This window comes from Aspergillus chevalieri, chromosome 2 (assembly GCF_016861735.1).
Source record: "Aspergillus chevalieri M1 DNA, chromosome 2, nearly complete sequence".
NCBI lineage: Eukaryota > Fungi > Ascomycota > Eurotiomycetes > Eurotiales > Aspergillaceae > Aspergillus > Aspergillus chevalieri.
The window spans coordinates 3597131-3617155 of NC_057363.1; the positions used below are offsets into that span (position 1 = coordinate 3597131).

At 50.2% G+C, this 20025-nt stretch overlaps 4 protein-coding genes across 4 annotated transcripts; 2 read left to right on the forward strand and 2 right to left on the reverse strand.

Annotated features, from left to right (window-relative positions):
• Positions 1–1338: 1338 nt before the first annotated feature.
• On the reverse strand, positions 1339–5049 carry ACHE_21251A (uncharacterized protein; the record flags this gene model as incomplete). Its single annotated transcript, XM_043275314.1, has 1 exon — positions 1339–5049. The coding sequence occupies one exon, from the start codon at positions 5047–5049 to the stop codon at positions 1339–1341; it is 3711 nt and encodes a 1236-aa protein (XP_043134315.1).
• A 3416-nt stretch (positions 5050–8465) lies between these two features.
• Positions 8466–9653, reverse strand: ACHE_21252A (uncharacterized protein; the record flags this gene model as incomplete). Its single annotated transcript, XM_043275315.1, has 1 exon — positions 8466–9653. The coding sequence occupies one exon, from the start codon at positions 9651–9653 to the stop codon at positions 8466–8468; it is 1188 nt and encodes a 395-aa protein (XP_043134316.1).
• A 6281-nt stretch (positions 9654–15934) lies between these two features.
• ACHE_21253S (uncharacterized protein) lies at positions 15935–16780 on the forward strand (the record flags this gene model as incomplete). Its single annotated transcript, XM_043275316.1, has 1 exon — positions 15935–16780. One exon carries the CDS (start codon positions 15935–15937, stop codon positions 16778–16780), a length of 846 nt encoding a protein of 281 aa, XP_043134317.1.
• A 470-nt stretch (positions 16781–17250) lies between these two features.
• On the forward strand, positions 17251–18161 carry ACHE_21254S (uncharacterized protein; the record flags this gene model as incomplete). Its single annotated transcript, XM_043275317.1, has 2 exons — positions 17251–17972; positions 18065–18161. The coding sequence occupies 2 exons, from the start codon at positions 17251–17253 to the stop codon at positions 18159–18161; spliced, it is 819 nt and encodes a 272-aa protein (XP_043134318.1).
• Positions 18162–20025: the final 1864 nt, after the last annotated feature.

Consider the following 20025-nt stretch of genomic DNA (forward strand, 5'->3'; position numbering starts at 1 on the left):
CAGAGCCCTGATTCCTGGGTCTGGGCCTGTTTCGGCCCGGCCACCAGGCCTCAGCCCCATAGCAAAGAACTGAAATGACACAGGCAACTGTAGCTTGTCGCAGTAGGTGTGCCTTAGTCCCTCTAATTGTGTTGGCTAATGATCTGACACCGGCAGTTGTCTGCTTGGCTTTTGCAGCTAAGGTTCTGCAGTGTTTGCTAAAGCTCAACCTCCGGTCAAACCAGATGCCTAGCCAACGCGTTGCGCCGCCAGGAGGGGGGGGTGTGACTGTGTGTGAGCCTTGAGAGGTGTGGATAGAGCATGTGGGGTTGGAATGGTTGGTCCCACGTGTGAAGTGCTGCAGTTCGGTTTTATTGAAGTCAAATGTGAGGCCTTCTCTAGCTCCCCATTGTCTGAGCTCCTCAGTGCAGTGCTGAAGCACAGTGCAGTTTTCCTCCAAGGAAGGGGAGGCCACAAGTTGGCATATGTCATCAGCATACCCAAAGCGGCCGCGCCGGGCGCAAACTGAGCCCTGTTTGAAAATGGGCTCGATGAATAACATGAAGAGGATTGGGGAGATTGGGGAGCCTTGTGGGAGACCTGCTGGAACCTGATATGTCTGGCTTGTATGGTTCCCTAAGCGGAGGCTGGCAGTTCGTCCCTGGGTGAAGCTAGCTACCCATTGGACCACATTTGTGGGCCAACCCTGCTCTCGGAGACGCCTGATCAGTCGTCCTGATAGGATAGCGTCAAAGGCGCCTTGCACATCCAAGGTGAGCATGGAGGCCTTCAGACCTCGTGACCATGCTTCCTCGACGTCATGGATCAAAGCTGCAGCTAGGTCTGTTGCAGAGCGCAGTGGGAGAGCTCCAAATTGCTGAGGATGGAGGACTTTACATTTGATAGCAATCCATGCCATCCTGCGTGCGATCAGGCGCTCAAGTCCCTTTCCCAGAACTGACAGGAGAGCAATGAGCCTGTAGGCCCGGGGGGAGCTTCGGTCCCTCTTCCCTGGCTTTGGAATGGCTACAAGCGAAGCGTCTCGGAATGGAGTAGGATGCCAACCTTGCTCTAGGCAGTGTCGGTATAGTGTTGAGATGGCGGGGCCTAGGGCGGGCCATGCTTTCCTAAGGATAGAGGTGGTTATGTGTCAAGGCGCAGGGTCAGGTACAGATATATATATATTAGGAATTGACGGACTGGGTAAGCTACAGTCAGGCTATCTACAGGTTCATAGACAAGACGCAGCTCGAAGAGCTGCAACAGGATCGGCGTTAGCGCAGATAGATATCTCTGTGCATCACGTGCACAGGTCACGTGCATAGGTCACGGGTTGGCCCTGTGACAGTACTCCCCTCCTCAAGGCCGAGCTCCGTTGAGGCCAGGCCCAGGCTTATGGGGATACCGGCGGTGGTAGTTCGCGATGACTTCCTGAGCGTGTTCCAGATATGCGGCCGGCTCTTCAGTAGGGTCATCATATCCGGTCCATTTGACTGTATACTTCAGACGAGGTCCCCCGCGACCTCTCCTTTCCCAGCGGGAATCCAAGATATCCTCAACTTGCCATTCTTCAAGTCCATCCACTTCAACAGGTGGCGGCGGTTCTTGTCTCTGGCCTGGGACAGGGTTTCCAGCAGCAGGGCGGAGCAAGCTAACGTTGAACACAGGATGCATCCTCATACTAGCAGGCAGGTCGAGCTTATAAGCATGCGGGTTAACAATCTCAACAATGCGGAATGGTCCCAGGTTCTTCCAATCTAGCTTCTTCTGTGGGCGCAGGGTCCGGATATTGCGGGAATCTAGCCATACATACTGGCCGACTTGATAGCGACGGGCAGGCTGCCTCTTCCGATTGGCCTGTTCCTCCTGACGGGCCTGGGCGGATGTGATCGCGGTACGAACAAACTCAGTGATTAATTCCATTCGACAGGCAAACTCTTCAGCATCTCTGGCAGGACGGTTGGTAGGCAGAACAGGTTCAAATCCCATTCGTGGGTGAAATCCATAGTTCGCGAAAAATGGGGAAACATGGGTAGACTCAGAGCGAGCAGAGTTAGCAGCAAACTCAGCTAGCGGTAGCCATTCAGACCAGTCATCTTGTAGGTAGGATACATAGGCGCGGAGATATTGTTCCAGAACGGCATTGGTCCTCTCAGTCTGGCCGTCAGTCTCAGGATGGTAGGCAGTTGACAGCAGGTTCGTGATTTGCAGGCGGCGTGTCAGGTGTTTCCAGAACTGGGCAACAAATTGTGGTCCTCGATCTGATACAATAGTTTGCGGCAGGCCATGGAGTTTCCAGACATTGTAGGCATACAGGCGGGCCACTTCTTCGGCATTGCAGGTTCCTTTGCACGGAATGAAGTGTTTCATCTTTGTCAGTCGGTCCACTACAACCAGGATCGCATCGTACCCACGGCTTGGAGGTAGATGTGTGACGAAGTCCATGCTAATATCTTGCCAGGATCTTTCAGGGACAGGCAGAGGGCGCAGGATGCCTTGACGGGCTTCTCTGGATGGCTTGATGCGGCGGCATGTGTGGCAATTCTGGGTCCATTGTTCAACATACTGGTACATTCCAGGCCAGTAGTATTCCCGGGACAGGAGCTCATAAGTTTTGGATCGGCCAGGGTGTCCTATGGCTGGCTTGTCATGGCATTGTCTCAATAGCTCGGCTTTTAGCTCTCCATTATCTGGAACATAAAGACGATTTCGATAGAAGAGGTATTTGCCTCTTCTCTGGCAGTCAGCTAGGGTGATCTGAGGGTGTCGTGTGGCGTCCTTATCTAGGGCTTCCAGAATTGACAGTACTGTTTCATCAACGGAATACGCATTATCCAGCAGATTCTTGATATCTTGTGGTGGCTCTGGCACATCATGATTGGTCTCATCAGCGAATCTGACTCTCCTGGTTTGAGCAGGTATTCTGGGTGGGTTCTCAACAGAGCTTTCAGCAGAATGGTCTCGGGCTCTAGTGGTGGCATTCAGGGTGACAGGTGAATTGTCAGGTGCAGGCTCAAGGTTCTCTTTCTTCAGGACAGTCTGGCTTTGGTGTAGCAGGCGCTCATCCCCCTCTTTAGGGAGATCCTCTGACCTCCTGGTCAGGGCGTCAGGCTTCGCTCCTTGTTTGCCTGGGCGATAAATGATCTTGAAGTTAAATCGGGACAGGAACTCAGACCAGCGGGCTTGTCGGCGGTTCAGGAGCTTAGTTGTCATGAAGTATTCCAGGTTCCGGTGATCAGTGATAACTTTGATGGGAGATGGGGTTCCTTCCAGCTCAGGGCGCCATTCCTCGAAACAGCGGATGATAGCCAGTAGTTCCTTATCATAAATCTCATAATTGCATTCAGTTGCTGAGTGCTTCTTGGAGAAGAAGGCCACAGGGTGCAAGACACCATTGTCGTCATATTGGGACAGGACCCCAGCAGAGACATAGTCAGATGCATCAGTTTCTAGGATGACTTCTTTATTCCAGTCAAACGGTCTGAGAACAGGCGCAGTAGTGAAGGCCTTTTTCAGGGCATTGAAGCTTAGTTCGCAGGTAGTGTCCCATTTAAACTGGATGCCTTTCTTTGTCAGGTTCACTAGGGGCGTAATAATCTTTGAGAAATCTTTGATAAACCTCCGGTAAAAGTTCGCAAAGCCAATGAATGCTTGGACATCAGTCACACAAGTTGGGGTCTCCCAGTCAACAATAGTCTTCACCTTGTCAGGATCCATGCGTAGTCCATCTCGGCCGACAATAATACCCAGGAACTTAGTCTCAGGCACCGCAAATTCACACTTGGACAATTTGGCAAAGAGGCCTGCATCTCGCAATTTCTCAAGAACCAGGCGGACGTGGCGAATGTGCTCCTCACGGGTCTTACTATAAATCAGGATGTCATCCAAATAGGCAGTGCAGAAGACATCCAGGTAGTCTCGCAGGGTGTCATTCATGAATCGCTGGAATGAAGCAGGTGCGCCAGTCAGGCCAAAGGGCATCACAAGGGATTCAAATAGGCCTAGTCGTGTACGGAAGGCAGTCAAGTATTCGAGTCCTTTCTTGATTCTCAGGTTGTTAAAGGCGGAAATTATGTCGATCTTCGTGAAATATTTCATCCCTTTCAGGTTATTCAGGGTCTCCTTGGTCAACGGTAGCGGATAGCGATCTTTCACAGTAATGGCGTTCAGGGCACGATAGTCAACACAGAATCGAAGACCTCCTCCTGGCTTTTTGACAAATAGAACAGGGGATGCAGCAGGTGATGAGCTGGGTCGAATAAATCCTTTCTTCAGGTTTTCCTCAATCCATTCTTTCAGGGCCTTCAATTCTTCCCGGGACATCGGATACAAGGGCCCAAATGGGGGCACTTTCCCCTCCTGCAGCTTGATGTCGTGGTCGTAGGGGCGGTGGGGCGGCAGGCGCTCAGCCTCCTTGGGTGAGAATACATCAGCAAAGTCTTGGAATTCAGGTGGCAGTTTAGTTGTTGGGTCTTCTTCGTCAGGTGTGGGATTCAGAGCAGCTTCGATATCCTTGACAGTGACGGTAAACATGCGGTAATTCTTCCGCGCATAAGCAGAGCAGGCAGACAGGGATATAGCAGCAATGTCTTGGTGTTCCAGGCCTTCAGGTCGGGCAGGCAGGTGCTTTGGGCGGGTCTTTCGCGGAATATCATGTAAAGCTCGTATTTTTGCAGGTCTTGTGGGTACATTGCAGTGTTCCTGGCAGTACTTGCTGTCAAACAGGACGGTATGTTCAGCGAAACCGATTCGGGGATCGTGGATCTTTAGCCAGGGGAGTCCTAACACAACAGGGTAATGCGCTAGCTGTGTGACCAGAAAACAAGCTCTTTTCTCTTGGTGATCATTGATTCTCATGTGCATCTGGACATAGTGGGTGATTGGCCCACTCTCAGCTTCTTGGCCGTCGAAAGTCTCCAGGCGGATTGGTCTTTTCAGTGGCAGTAACTTGAGGCCGTGGTCTTGGGCCCATTCCTTATCAACAAATCTCTTCCCTTCAGCACCAGTGTCAAGCATGGCGTAGCTCGTCAGTTCCTTCTCATGTCGGGACAGAGTTATAGGCAGAATCATCAGGTTTGAACGGCAGGTTTCTTCTTCGATAGTTAATCCTTGGGTGGCAGCAGCAGATATACGGATGGTGCGCTCATTCAGCGTCTGGTCGCGACTTAGGCCAGACTCATTCCTTTTGCTGATAGATCTGGAGATGGAGAACGGTATCGTTGCAGTGCAGATGTAGGTTCCGGGCTAGTGGGAGACTGGGAACGAGGTGACAGGTAGGCTGGGCGGACTCCCACAGGGCGATTATCAGGGAGTGGACAGCTTCGGACCAAATGGTCTTTGGAACCACAACGGAAGCATTCCCCACGATCTCGACGGGACATTGTGTGGCGGCGGGCAGAAGACAGGTCCATAGCATCAGTGCTGTTTTCAGCAGACTGGGGCGTAGCAGAGTGTTCAGCAGGCCTGACAGGGTGGGTTGTATGGTTGGGTTTCGTAGCCGAGGCATAAGTCCGGGCGACAGATGAAGGGTTATTGTCATAGTGACGGCGGCGGTTTTCCAGGTCTTGCAAGAAGTTGGCAAATTGGTGGTATTCGCGGCTTGGGGGTTCATTATGCATGAGCATTCCTCGGAGTTCTCGATTGATGGCTTGTTCCAGCAAGGTAGGCAAGACATCCTCAGACATTTCTCCCTCTAGAGCGAGGCGCTGGAACTCAGCAAAGAACATGCCAAACTCTTTGTTGGCTTGGCGCAGGCGGAACAGTTCATTACGAGCATTGTTCACACGGTTCGGGTCACCAAAGGCTCGGTCCAAGATTTGTAGGATTTCTTCGTAATCCTCTAACTGGCAGATTCCCCTTTTGATATATGGCAGAACTTGGGCGTACGGAGCTCCTCTCAGGCGATTGGTCACGTAGGTCATGCGGCTTTGCGGGGTTGGATAGCGGTCATGATTGACATTCATCTTCTCATGGATTTGGGAGATAAATCGGCGAAGATCCTTCCGGTCACCTTCAAATCGGTCCGGGTCAGGTAGGCGTTCAGAGAGTCTGGCAGAGCTGGAAGATGGGGGATCAACCGATGCAGGCGTTCCCACCGGAGCAACTGTATGTAATTCAGCAGCAGGTTCAGGAGTTTGGGCAGGTGTATTAACCACAGGAGTTGCTAGGCGTAGCGCTTCATCCTTTTCCTTCAGGGCTTCAAGATATTTCTGCTGTGATTCCTGTAGCTGTTCCTTCTGGTATTCGATGACTCCCTGGCTTCGGGCTCGGGATTTCTCGTATTCGAGGTTCAGGGCAGAAAGTTCTTTCTTCAGGTGATTTGCTTCCAGTTCAGAGGCTTGAAACTTCTGGCTAGCTTTGTTGGCTTGTTCTTGGGCTTGTGTGATGGCTTCCCTGGCTCCTTCGATGTAGTCGTATGCGTCACGGCAATATTCAAACCATTCAGCCTGATGATTTGCAGCATGTTCAGCAAATGCTTCTAAGCTATCTGGCAAGAACGGCGGGCGGGGGACAGCAGACATCTTGACAGGCGGGCACAGGCGTCAACTCCTAGAGGTGGGAGCTGCGTAATGTCAAGGCGCAGGGTCAGGTACAGATATATATATATTAGGAATTGACGGACTGGGTAAGCTACAGTCAGGCTATCTACAGGTTCATAGACAAGACGCAGCTCGAAGAGCTGCAACAGGATCGGCGTTAGCGCAGATAGATATCTCTGTGCATCACGTGCACAGGTCACGTGCATAGGTCACGGGTTGGCCCTGTGACATTATGCCATCTTTTCCTGGGGTGCTGTTCTTGGGCTTGGTGACTGCAGTATATATCTCTTTCTCTGTGATGGCAGGGAAAGGCAGAGTAGGGTTGCTAATAGGTTCCAGGTTGAGCTCCACATCCTCTGAGCATGAGGTTTTTTGCAGAAGTGCCCGGACCAAATAGCTTGCCTTGTCATCTGTGGAGGTATGGAGTCGGTCTCCTTCTTTTAAAGGGGAGATGGGTAAAGTTCCTTCAGTTCTGTTCCACTTTACCGCATTGAATACATCCTTGGGTTCTTCAAATTCATCAACTTTTGAGCGCCAGAATTGGCGTTTGCTATGCCGAACAACACGGCGGAGGGTCCGTTTGGCATCCTCAATGCCTTCTGGGGTGGACATTGGGTCTCGTACAGTCCTGCGGAGTGTCCTGACTACACTGGAGCAGTCCTGGTTCCACCATTTGTGGCCACAGGGCCGGGGATATACTCGTTTGGTCGAGGCCTCCAGAGAGGTGGAGATTGCCTGGGTGATGCTAAGTGCAAGCTCCTCTAGTTGGGAGGGAGAGGGGCAAGGGGGAAGAGTAGAGGTTATTCCATCCACATGTCTTTTCTCCCCTTGTAATGTCTCCTGGAATAACTTGTCGTTGTGGGTAGACCAGCGGAATGGCGGAGCATCCCGGGGTAGGTTGTTTATGCTCCATTGGATGGCTGTGAGGATGGGTTCATGGTCTGCAAGGGGTGGGAGGTCTGCAGCGACTTCTGAGGATATCCCAAGGCTGAGCAGAGCGCTATTGGCCCAAGATAGGTCAATCATGTTTTGTCCACGAGTTGGTGAGTCTGGTGGGAGCGTTAGGGTGAGGTTCTGGGACTCTGCCCAAGCTAGGAAGGGTTCTGCTCTGAGAGAAGGTTGAGCAGAAGACTGCCAGATAGGGTGTTGGAGGTTGAAGTCTCCAGCTATCAGGCAGGGGAGGGATGGAATTGTCTGTGTCATGAGAGACTCCAAGCCTTGGCCCTCATCGACGGCACTCCGGGGGCGTTATAGATATTAACCAGGAGTGCTGTCTTCTGGGGGGTGTTGATTCGGACGGCCAGGATGTCTCTGGATGGTGGTCCAAGAGGAACTAGTTCTGCTTTCAAGTGTGGGTGTTTCTGTATGTATGTGAGGACTCGGGGCCTGTTTGACCAGTCCTCAATTGGGGCGAGTTGGTGGAATGATGGATGGTGTTTAGATATTCGACGGGAACGGTCTGTGAAGATCCAGGGCTCCTGAATTAGCACTGCATGACAGTTGTTTTCAAAAGCCAGTTGAAGCGCAGTTTCATGTGCTTCCCAGTTTCGGCCAACGTTGAGTTGGAGGATCTGTAGATGAGATAGTCTATCTAACATGATAGAGGTTGTTCTCTTGTAGGTGATGAGCCCAAGTTCTCAGAGGGCTCGTTTGCATTGGTCTGGTCTTTTAACATATGCTGGCGCGCTCCTGCTTTCCTGACTGCAATGTATTGTGACCTTGTTAGTCTTTGGATGACTCCCTGTTGTATAGTAGGTCTGGTGGGACAGTTTGAGTGGTCTGCTGGGAAGGGGCCACAGCAGTTGGCACAGTTTGGTTCTGGTGATTTCTCATGGTTATGGTGGGAGTGCAGCTCTTCACTATGGTCCTTCTGGCTGCAAATGCGGCATCTAGGGGTGCGGGTGCAGGTCCGGGGGTTGTGATAGTCCCAGCACTGTGTGCACTGTTCTATGCGGGCCCGGGGGGTTTATGCTTGATTGGTGTGTTCTTGCCAAAGAGCTGGACCCATTTGGGCACTGTTTGAACTTGAGTTTCTGGGACTGCCATGACAAGGGTGCCAGACAGCGGATTCTTATTTGAGCGGTAAAATTTCAGAGGGGAGAGGCCTGTCTGAAGCTTAAATTCCTCCAGAGCCATCTGTTCGGTTATGGGCACTTGGTTCCCATCATAACTGTTATACTGCTGGGGCGCGTTTGGTAGGGCGTAGATAGCCCATTTCTGTTCAACTTCGGCTGTGGCTCCCTGTATAAGGCGTTCCAGGAGCTCCCTATGTTCCATGAGGAGCTGGAGGCCCGGGCCATCCTTAGGCCAGATTGCCAAGCCCGAGGGCACTTGTTGGATCTCTTTAATGGCTGCAGAACAGGTCCCGTCCAGGTGTTTCCTCAGTATGTCCAATGTGGCGTACGGGCTAGCTTGACGGGCTGGGTGGTCCTTGGAGAGGCGGAGAAAAATGCGCAGAGGTTTCTCTGGTTGTGGTGACTTGCCTGTGGCCTTGGGTAGCTTGGGCTGTGGCCTGGGGGCGTTATATGGGGATCCAACAGTTTTGGCATAGCTGTTGTGTGCCGGGTGCGGGGGGTGGTAATTCTCCTGTTCAGAAGGATCTCCAGTTGTTAGGTTCTTTCCAAAGTTGAGGACCAGGGTCCTAATGTCTCTGCCCAAGGAGGCTGCTCCCTGTAGGCTCTGCTTTTCCCAATCGATGACCTTCTGGCTAACCATGGAGACAAGCTCTAGAACTTCATCTCCGGTGGTCTTTATTTGCGCTGTTTTCGATGCCACTGCTGCTGCAATGTGGCTTTGGAGTTCTAAGCCCAGTTGACTTTGGGGGGACTCGTGGGCCGGAGTTGTAGGAGGGGTATCCCGTTCAGGCTGTGTGGGTGGATACTGGTTTTCAGGAGGATTGCAAGGGAAGTGTTGAGCTTGCATCGGTATCTCACGTCTCAGCTGTTCTGGTGGTTGTTGTGGGGTGGTGGGCTCTCGAGGAGGCGCGGTCGGGGTCTCGCAGACCTCCGGGGCATCCTCCATGCTGGCATCTTCCTTTCCATTGTGCTTGTTGAGTCTTCTCTCACTTCTCAATCGCATAGAGTGCAGGCGATCTTGCGCTCTGGTAGCAGGGCCCATTCTTTTCCTGGCGCCCATGGTTGATGTGTATGGACTCGTTCCAGCAGGAGGTGAATATGTTAGCACCTGATGATCACGTGCCTTCTTTACCGCCCTCGTTTGGCCAAATTAGGTAGCTGGTCGGACAGCACGACCGACCACCCAATCAACTACTCTTTCCCACATATTTACAGGTTATGAGCCCTTCTCTATCTTCTCTATAGAGGTAGGGGAGGATCCTGAGCTAGCCTGTATTCGCTTAATCTCGTTTAATTCGACGTCGCTTTCTTGTTTAGCCAGTCACGTTGCTGTTTGGCAGACAGTTTCCCCGTTGATTAGACTGAAGATTTTGCAACCCCTTATAACCGAAAAGTGCACTTCGATCGCTACCGAGAGTCGGAAATCCGCCCTGGCAAGCGGACACGTGTAAAAGCCATCCAACCGTTCACAAGGCATAGAAGACGCCCGAACGAACCGTTTTGTAGCTCTAGGCTAGTCTGACGCCCAGAATGAGCGACAACATGAACATCGACAGCCCACAAAGGCATATGATGACACCCAATTCGGCATCGTATGGAGTAGGGGGTTCAGGTCCATCTAGCGCGCGAGTGCCTGAAACACCTACCCCAGCCACCCGGATAAGGGACCGCCCATCGACGCCGTCCACAGTTAGGCCGGCAACCATCCAGCCCATGGAGGCTCAGCCCACGCAGGCACCATCCATTGACATCAGTTCAATAGTTTCTTCGGTCACACAGCAGGTGATGAGCGAGATGATTCGCCAGCAGGCGACAATTTCTACTACTCTTTCAACGCAGTTGCGGGAATATGTGGATACCCAGACCCAACAACAAGAGACCCGTTGGCATGAGATCCAGCAATCCATTTTGGGCAATCAGACCCAACAACACCAAAGGGAACCGGAGCAGCCGGTCCATCCCCCTACTGAGCAGGCTCATCAACCTGAGTCGAACCGAAACCCAAGGGGCCACGCAACAGCACCCCAGACCCCAAATCCTCCAATGCAGGCTATACCCTCTCCACAGCCTGTTATTGTACAAAACGATCCAGAGTTGACTGCCCGATCTATTAAACGGGAAGAAGTCAGCGAAATTCGGCAGATAGCTCAAACACATTGGCCGACTCCAACAAAGCTTACTGGACGGGAGGACTATGCACAATGGGAAAGCGCGATAATTCGGGATGCTCAAACAATAGGAGCTAGAGCCGTACTGCAGCTAGACAGTTCCCCTAGCACGGACCGGATTGAACTAGCTAAATGGCGAGCCCGCTCTGATCTTTTATTTTCCCGAATAGTCAGTACAATCCCTAGCCATCATAGTCATGATGCCCTCCAAATGATGCCCTCTGTAAATGCCATCGGCCGGCATCTCCATGGAATATACAGCATGTCACATGCAGAACGTCGACTTCTGCGCCATAAGGAATTATTGGCAATGCCTTCTCCAAACACCAACATGGACGTGCTCAAACATCTATTTGATACATCGAACACCCTGCTGAATAGTAACTATTCAGCGAGCGAGATTTATCATGATATTGTGCTTTTGATCCTTGGCGAAGCCAATCGAGGCTTTATGCAGCCAATCATCAACGCATTATTCAATAATTCTCGCCATAAGAATGTTCACATGCTCAACGTGCGAGAAGTTCTTTCTGAGTATGAAGCTCAGACACGGACGCCTACCTCAGGCAATTATACACCTGCGAAATTCACTGTTTTTCGACAAGACCCCTGGCGATCGCCGATTTCACGAGAAAAACTGATTACCGACAAGGGTAAGGCTAAGGAACCTGATAGTCAGCCCAAGCGATCCTCCAAATCAGGCAGGAGTTCCATACCTCTATGCCCGTATTGCAAGAAAGGACGCCACCTGGAGGCTGAATGTTGGACCAAACACCCAAACAAACGCCCGCCGGAACGCCCACCGGAAGATAATCGACGACAAAGTCAATCAAATGGTACTGCCAACTCAGTAAACGTCAATGAGCTCACTAGAGCAGATGAAGAATGGGTATTGGATACTGGTACTGGCTGGACAATCACCCATGATCGATCCCTATTCTTCAGCTTCGTTCCGGTGAATTCAAGCAAGGTTAACTTACCGAACGAGTCGGACAATCCTGTGATGGGTGTAGGAACTATCCAGTTGCCTTTCGGCGATGAATTCATCGTCCAGAATGTCCGATATGTACCTGCCTTCAAGCGAAAGAACCTACTGTCTTTCAGCCATCTTGTCAGACTTGGATTTAAGATTGATTACATGGATGACTCACGACTTTCGTTCATAATCAAGAGTTCAGATGATCGTTTGATGGCTACAGCACATGCAGAATGAGATTCTGATAGTGTGTATGTGCTCCAACAACCCAATAATGGAGCATTCACTGGCGCAGTTGTTACTCGCCAGGGTGGGCAAACACCTTCAAATTTAGCTCAAGGGGGGGAGACACCTTCCAAAGCAAACCAATCAATTCAGAGAAAAAGAATGCCAATTTCCGATGATCAACGGCCAAAGCCAGCACCAATAGATGTATGGCATCATCGAACAGGTCACCTTCATCAACAGGCCTTAGTTTGGCTTCATCAGAAAGGCAAGATAACAATTGATGGGACACGCGAACTTACCCCCTGTCACTATTGCATGGCAGGCAAAATGACCCGGAACAAGCTCACTGGAGAGCCTCCTAGAGCTGTACGCCCCGGCCAGCGACTACATGTTGATCTATTCGGCGGTGGTAGAACGCTAGGCCAGGACGATGACATAGGAGTGCCTCTGGGTGATGGCATATATAAGTATGTCATGTTGATCACAGATGATGCTACACGTAGACGTTGGGCAATTCCTCTGCGTGATAGAAAAGGATTAGTTGACATTCTTTTCAGCCATATAGATTGGCTCAAAGCCCAAGGCTTACCTCCCGCGTTTGTACGTGCGGATAATGAGTTCTTTTCCGATCGAGCTCGATATGAACGAGCTAGCATTCATCCAGAGCCAACCACCTCATACACACCATGGCAAGATGGTGTGAGCGAACGGGGTATTCGAACAATTTTAGAGCATACTCGTGCTGCTTTATATGCTTCTGGATTGGAACGACGATACTGGTTGCGATGTTTGATGGATACTGTATTCAAGGCCAATCACTTACCGACTTCTGTAAACATCTTTCACGATTTTGGCCCCAGCGCCCATGCAGGCAGTCCTGGAGTCAAACCAAGCAAATATAAACTCCCAATGGAAGCTTGGCTCAACAAGCCGATAGACATCGGTGAGATGATGGCTTTTGGCACCCCAATTTGGTACCATAAGCATGGTTCACAAGCCCCCACAGATAAAATGGATTCTCGGGGGGCAAAGGGCCTGTTTCTAGGCTATGATGGCTCCTTTTCAGTAGCCTGGGCCCTTGATATAGCGGGTGATAAAGTCTTTCGTGTGGGTGGAATCCGACGAGATGAAGTCCCAATTTCGCTTCGGAACGATCAGTTTATCCAACCATTCACCATCAGCAAACAACTCAACCGGGCAAAACAAGGTATCAATAAGCCTGGTGATGATGACAATGATGATGGTGAACACATATTCCGACCAGCAGATGGCTTTGCAGCAGTCACCCTGCCTGCTCCGACGCCTACTAAGCCGTCTTCTTTGACTGCTGCTATAAAGCGAACTGATAGAGATAGGTGGTTCCGGGCGATGGAACGCGAATTTGCCAAGCTCAAAGAGAAAAATGTCTGGGAGCTAGTGTGCGAAGATGATGTGCCACCGGGTACTAAAATTTACCCTGGACGATGGGTATACGACACCAAGGATGGTATTGATCCATCGGATGACCGTTTTTACAAAGCCCGATGGGTGATAAAAGGTAACCTGATTGACAAGAATCAGTTTGAGTATGACTACTGTGTATACGCGCCAGTAGTCAACCCACATACTATTCATTTGCTTTTTGCCGTTACCGCTTGGAAAGGATGGACCATAAGGCGTGTAGATGTGGCAGTTGCTTTCCTAAATGGGAAGCTCAAAGACACTATCTATATGCGACAGCGAGGCGCCTGGAACATCAAAATTAGCACCCACAAAAAACACGTCTTCTTCACGCGTTTATCGACTGATAGGGGCCTCCTGGCACCTATAAACCACCATGGAGGCACTGAGACCCCATGGTGGTGGTATATCGCACGCGTCACCCCCCGGAGTGGGCAACGTGGCCTCCCAGTTCGCGGAAACAGAAGATATGCCAGTCACCCCAACGCCAACCCGCTGGCGATCTGGAAACATGATGCAACCCGAATTCAATGAAGGCAACATGGAGAGTGCAAGCATGGATGAAAATGAGGGCCAGGAACACTGGCAAACCAGAGGAACCAGCAGGACCCCCAGCCGAGCCAGCGAGGCCAGAAGTGGAATCAGGCAACGAAAGATATTACAGAAGTCATTGATTGGCAGGCCAAGGCATCACACTTCCCTGCTAGATGTGAGCAAACAGGCTCAGATGTTAGTGGGGGCCCTGGAAACAGCCCAGACACAACAACAAGAGATATTGTGACGGCCTGGTCACGTTGGTTGATTATCACGTGAGGTGTGGTTGTTTGCTTTATTGCTTTGTTGATAAATATGGCGTTACCTCCTTTCTTCCTTCCTCATGTTGATTATTCTCGTCGATAGCTACCTAGGTAGAACCCATGAGTTGGACGTTCCATCATCCTAGTAGAGCGCCGTGACATAATAATCAACATCCTCCTTTTATACCTTAGGGAGAGAAATACCAAAGGCTTCTCCCTTCAAGGGATTCGCTGGTGCCGCAGTTCGGGAGCTGGCCAGGCTATAACAGTGTCTCCATTCAAGTTTCCATCCTCAAGTTCATCCTCAAGTCAAGTCAAGCGCTGCTTCAGTTAAGTTTCTAGAGCTCAGGACTGAAACTTCTGTTGTTGGCATATTCAAGTTCAACTTTCAAGAAGTCCAGTGGTTGCGACTATGCTGGCACCCCTTCAAGTTCTCAAGACTTAAGTTTTTCAAGATTCAAGCTCACGATCCCTTTCTTAAAGATCATGGACCCCTTTCAAGAACTCCGAAACGAATTTTCTTCTACGATCCGCGCCCTCCAGAATGAAATCGAATCCGTCAAAAATGAACCCAAACCACTTCAACGACCAAAGCCATGCCTCCCTGATCCCGAGAAATTCAATGGCCAATCTTTGAAGTTTGATACCTGGCTTGCTTCGATGAAGGCTAAGCTTAGGATTGATGCTCCAGCTATTGGTGATGCAGTGGCTCAGTTCTACTATGTCTATCTGAATCTGGAAAGCAAAGTCCAAGCTCTAGTTCTTCCCCAGTTATCTTATGCAGAAGACACCAACACCTGGGATTACAACACCATCCTTGATCAACTATCTCTGGTTTATGACAACCCCAACAAGGTTCAAGAAGCTGAAGATTATCTACTAGTCCTAAAGCAGGATAGTGGTGAATCTGTGGCAGCCTACATCGCCAAGTTTGAGAGGATTCTTTATGAGGCAAAGGGCAAAGATTGGCCTGATGTCACCAAGATTTCAGCGTTCAGGAAAGGCCTCAATCCTACTCTCCGAGGACGTCTCAACCAGCAGTTGAATCTTCCAAAATCATACACTGATTTCCTTCGTGTGGTTCAACAATTGGGAAGTCATTCTTTCAGCTCAAATTCCACCAATGTTTCCCACTCTCAATCACACCAATCTGGCTCTCACACCAAGTCTGATCCTATGGACCTCAGCGTCATCAATATCAACTCCCTGTCAGCAGCGTCCACCTCCCTAGATGAAAGGAACAGACGACGACAACAAGGATCCTGTGTGAGATGTGGCTCCTCTGATCATTGGGTGAAGGATTGTTCCATGAAGGCACACAAGGAATCCAATAAAATATGGAACCAGCAGATGATTGCAAGGTTAGAGGCAAACCGTCTTGATGACCTTAATGATCTCGATGATTGATTTTTGGAGATGTTTGGACATGTTCATGTGTTTTTCTTTTTCAAGTGTCTCATGTATTGTTGCCTTCTCATGTTTTCTTACCTGTGGGTTGACCATGACATTGAGGACAATGCCTATTGAAGCCGGGGGGTAATGTGACGGCCTGGTCACGTTGGTTGATTATCACGTGAGGTGTGGTTGTTTGCTTTATTGCTTTGTTGATAAATATGGCGTTACCTCCTTTCTTCCTTCCTCATGTTGATTATTCTCGTCGATAGCTACCTAGGTAGAACCCATGAGTTGGACGTTCCATCATCCTAGTAGAGCGCCGTGACAGATATATCAGATGGTGCAGGAACAGGTACAGGCACACCTGGCAGAAGAGCTGTCCAACTGGAGAGCAGAACAACAGACTCATGAAGGGATCTACCTTGAGCGGATTACAAACCTGGAGCAGGAAGTCAGTAAACTACGCACAGAGCTTACAGAAGCCCGGCACACCATCCAGCAGCCTGCGCCGGGGAGGCAAGACACACCGGCAATTGATACCCAACCAAACCGGGTAAACAAACATGTCAACAGCCAAACCCCCAAGGTGAGGGAAATGAGCCAACAACCAAGGCAGGAACCTAGTTTTGCAGACCTAGCTGCACTGCTCTCCACCAGACCGGGAGGACAGGAATGGCAGGAGGTCACTAAAAAGAGGCCGAAGAACAGACAAATCCAAGCAGTTGCTGCTGCTAACCAGCCTGATCCAACCAAACTTAAGCCAGCCAAGGACAGCCCCAAAGAGGCACGGAGGCTACTCTTTCGCCGAGAGGGAGGCAAAACCGCCCCAAAATCAGAGAAAGAGGATGTCATTCTGGCCATCAACCGAGCAGTAGCAAAGGAACACTTCCCAGCGTTCATCCGGGTGGTGGATGCAGGATATACCAACACCGGAGCGATTACAATTCTCCTGGAGAAAGGCACCCTAGGCTCTATGCTACTACCTGTCTACAAAGACCTACTGGTCACTGCAGCTCGACAAGCAGACCCAACAGTGATATCTGTTGAACTACCAGAACAATGGTACCGTGTCAAGATTCATGGGGTCCCAATTAGACGTTACCTCACTTGTGGTCTGGCTCTGGCTCGTGAAGAGATTGAGCTAGGTGTGACGGCCTGGTCACGTTGGTTGCTTATCACGTGAGGTGTGGTTGTTTGCTTTGTTGCTTTGTTGATAAATATGGCGTTACCTCCTTTCTTCCTTCCTCATGTTGATTATTCTCGTCGATAGCTGCCTAGGTAGAACCCATGAGTTGGACGTTCCATTATCCTAGTAGAGCGCCGTGACATAATAATCAACATCCTCCTTTTATACCTAAGGGAGAGAAATACCAAAGGCTTCTCCCTTCAAGGGATTCGCTGGTGCCGCAGTTCGGGAGCTGGCCAGGCTATAACAGTGTCTCCATTCAAGTTTCCATCCTCAAGTTCATCCTCAAGTCAAGTCAAGCGCTGCTTCAGTTAAGTTTCTAGAGCTCAGGATTGAAACTTCTGTTGTTGGCATATTCAAGTTCAACTTTCAAGAAGTCCAGTGGTTGCGACTATGCTGGCACCCCTTCAAGTTCTCAAGACTTAAGTTTTTCAAGATTCAAGCTCACGATCTCTTTCTTAAAGATCATGGACCCCTTTCAAGAACTCCGAAACGAATTTTCTTCTACGATCCGCGCCCTCCAGAATGAAATCGAATCCATCAAAAACGAACCCAAACCACTTCAACGACCAAAGCCATGCCTCCCCGATCCCGAGAAATTCAATGGACAATCTTTGAAGTTTGATACCTGGCTTGCTTCGATGAAGGCTAAGCTTAGGATTGATGCTCCAGCTATTGGTGATGCAGTGGCTCAGTTCTACTATGTCTATCTGAATCTGGAAAGCAAAGTCCAAGCTCTAGTTCTTCCCCAGTTATCTTACGCAGAAGACACCAACACCTGGGATTACAACACTATCCTTGATCAACTATCTCTGGTTTACGACAACCCCAACAAGATTCAAGAAGCTGAAGATCATCTATTAGCCCTAAAGCAGGACAGTGGTGAATCTGTGGCAGCCTACATCGCCAAGTTTGAGAGGATTCTTTATGAGGCAAAGGGCAAAGATTGGCCTGATGTCACCAAGATTTCAGCATTCAGGAAAGGCCTCAATCCTACTCTCCGAGGACGCCTCAACCAGCAACTAAATCTTCCAAGATCCTACATCGAATTCCTTCGCGTGGTGCAACAATTGGGAAGTCATTCTTTCAGCTCAAATTCCACCAATGTTTCCCACCCTCAATCACACCAATCTGGTTCTCACACCAAGTCTGATCCTATGGACCTCAGCGTCATCAATATCAACTCCCTGTCAGCAGCGTCCACCTCCCTAGATGAAAGGAACAGACGACGACAACAAGGATCCTGTGTGAGATGTGGCTCCTCTGATCATTGGGTGAAAGATTGTTCCATGAAGGCAACAAGGAATCCAAACAATCATGGAATCAGCAGATGCTTGCGAAGCTGGAGACAAATGGTATTGATGATGGTGGTGACTGATGACTGATTTTTAAAGATGTCATCCATGCGTTTTCTTTTCAAGTGTCTCATGTATTGTTGCTTTCTCATATGTTCTTACCTGTGGTTGACCATGACATTGAGGACAATGCCTATTGAAGCCGGGGGGTAATGTGACGGCCTGGTCACGTTGGTTGCTTATCACGTGAGGTGTGGTTGTTTGCTTTGTTGCTTTGTTGATAAATATGGCGTTACCTCCTTTCTTCCTTCCTCATGTTGATTATTCTCGTCGATAGCTGCCTAGGTAGAACCCATGAGTTGGACGTTCCATTATCCTAGTAGAGCGCCGTGACACTAGGCACTGAATACCGGTTAAAAAGAAACCCAACATGGCTTCGGAGCTCAAAGGAGCTACACAACAGCAACCAAAAGGGCTCAACTATTGTTATTACAGTTGGCTCACTAGATGAGGCCCGGAGGCTTCTCATCAATGGCATTCGATTTGGAGGCTCCCGCTATAAGACGGAGCAATACTGGGAAACAGGAGTGGATACAGTCTGCCCCAGGTGCTGCCAGTTGGGCCACCGCAGCTTCAAGGCCTGCGGGGACCGCCCACCATGCTGTTTTATATGCGCAGGGCCCCATGAAGGCACTGAACATGCCTGCCGGGTAGTAGACTGCCCCGCCAAACCAGGAACCGCCTGTAAACACATCCCGGCCAAATGTGGCACCTGTGGAGGCCCACACCCCGCAACAGTAGGGAATTGCCCAGCTAAGCGAGCAGCGAGGAAGGAACTGAGAAAGAGAACTGTGGAGTCTAAAGACAGATCCCAACTGGCTGAGAGACCCCAGCAAATGACCAATGTGGAACTAGCTATTCCAAGCTCACCAGGATTCACTTTCAGTGTGGTCAACCGAGACCAGCATCAATCACGACCACGGAGCAGCTCAGCTCCCAACAGCCCCCAGACCCAGCGGTATCTGGGACTGAGCTTGACAACTGGCCAAGAGGACACAGAGATGAGGGGCATTAACACCCCAGGGCGTTCAATAGCCCATTAATGCGACTACTCCAACACAATTGCCGCAAGACCTATGCAGTCACAGTTGCGGCTCTGGAGGCGGGGCTGGAGCTAGGGGTGGGACTAGCATGCCTACAGGAACCTTATATCGATATGGAGTTCCGACATGGAGGATATCAGATATATTGGCCAGAAGCAGGATCTCTTCGAGACCGGCGAGTGGCAGTAGCAATCCGACGGGATATATTGAATGAAATGATTGTGGAGGCCCGAACAGATCTCCTTGATCACCCATACCTCATGGTAATGGATGTATGGGAGTTAAATCAGGCCCGGAAAAACACGAAGAACCAGGATAATCAACTGCTATGACAATTGGTTAGGAATCGGCCATTGTTGGCATGGGGGGAATGAGAGACAGAGAAGAGCACTAGAGGATGTGCAATGGGACCAGGTTCTTGAGGGAAGATGCCTGCTTGTGGGAGATTTCAACGCCCATAGCCCACTATGGAACCCTCTTACAAGAGCCCGGGTGAACGCGGGGCCATTGGAGGACCTGATAGATGAAGCAGACCTCTACATCAACAATGAGCTAGGAGTTTCCACTCGACCAAAAAGAACTCCAGGGATCTCAATTATCGACTTGGCTCTAACCACGGTTAGTATGGGGCCTCTGGAAACATGGGTGATTGACCAAGAGCACCCAACTGGTTCAGATCATGAACTGATAGTCATGGAATGGACCTCTCTGGAGCGAATACCCACAATGCCCTCACAGGATGTAACAGGGTGGCAGATCCAGGCGCTCCAAGCCAACCCACAAGCCCTGGAAGAAGCCAAGGGGGATTGGCAAACGAGAACAGAATCTAGACCCTGTTTGGGGG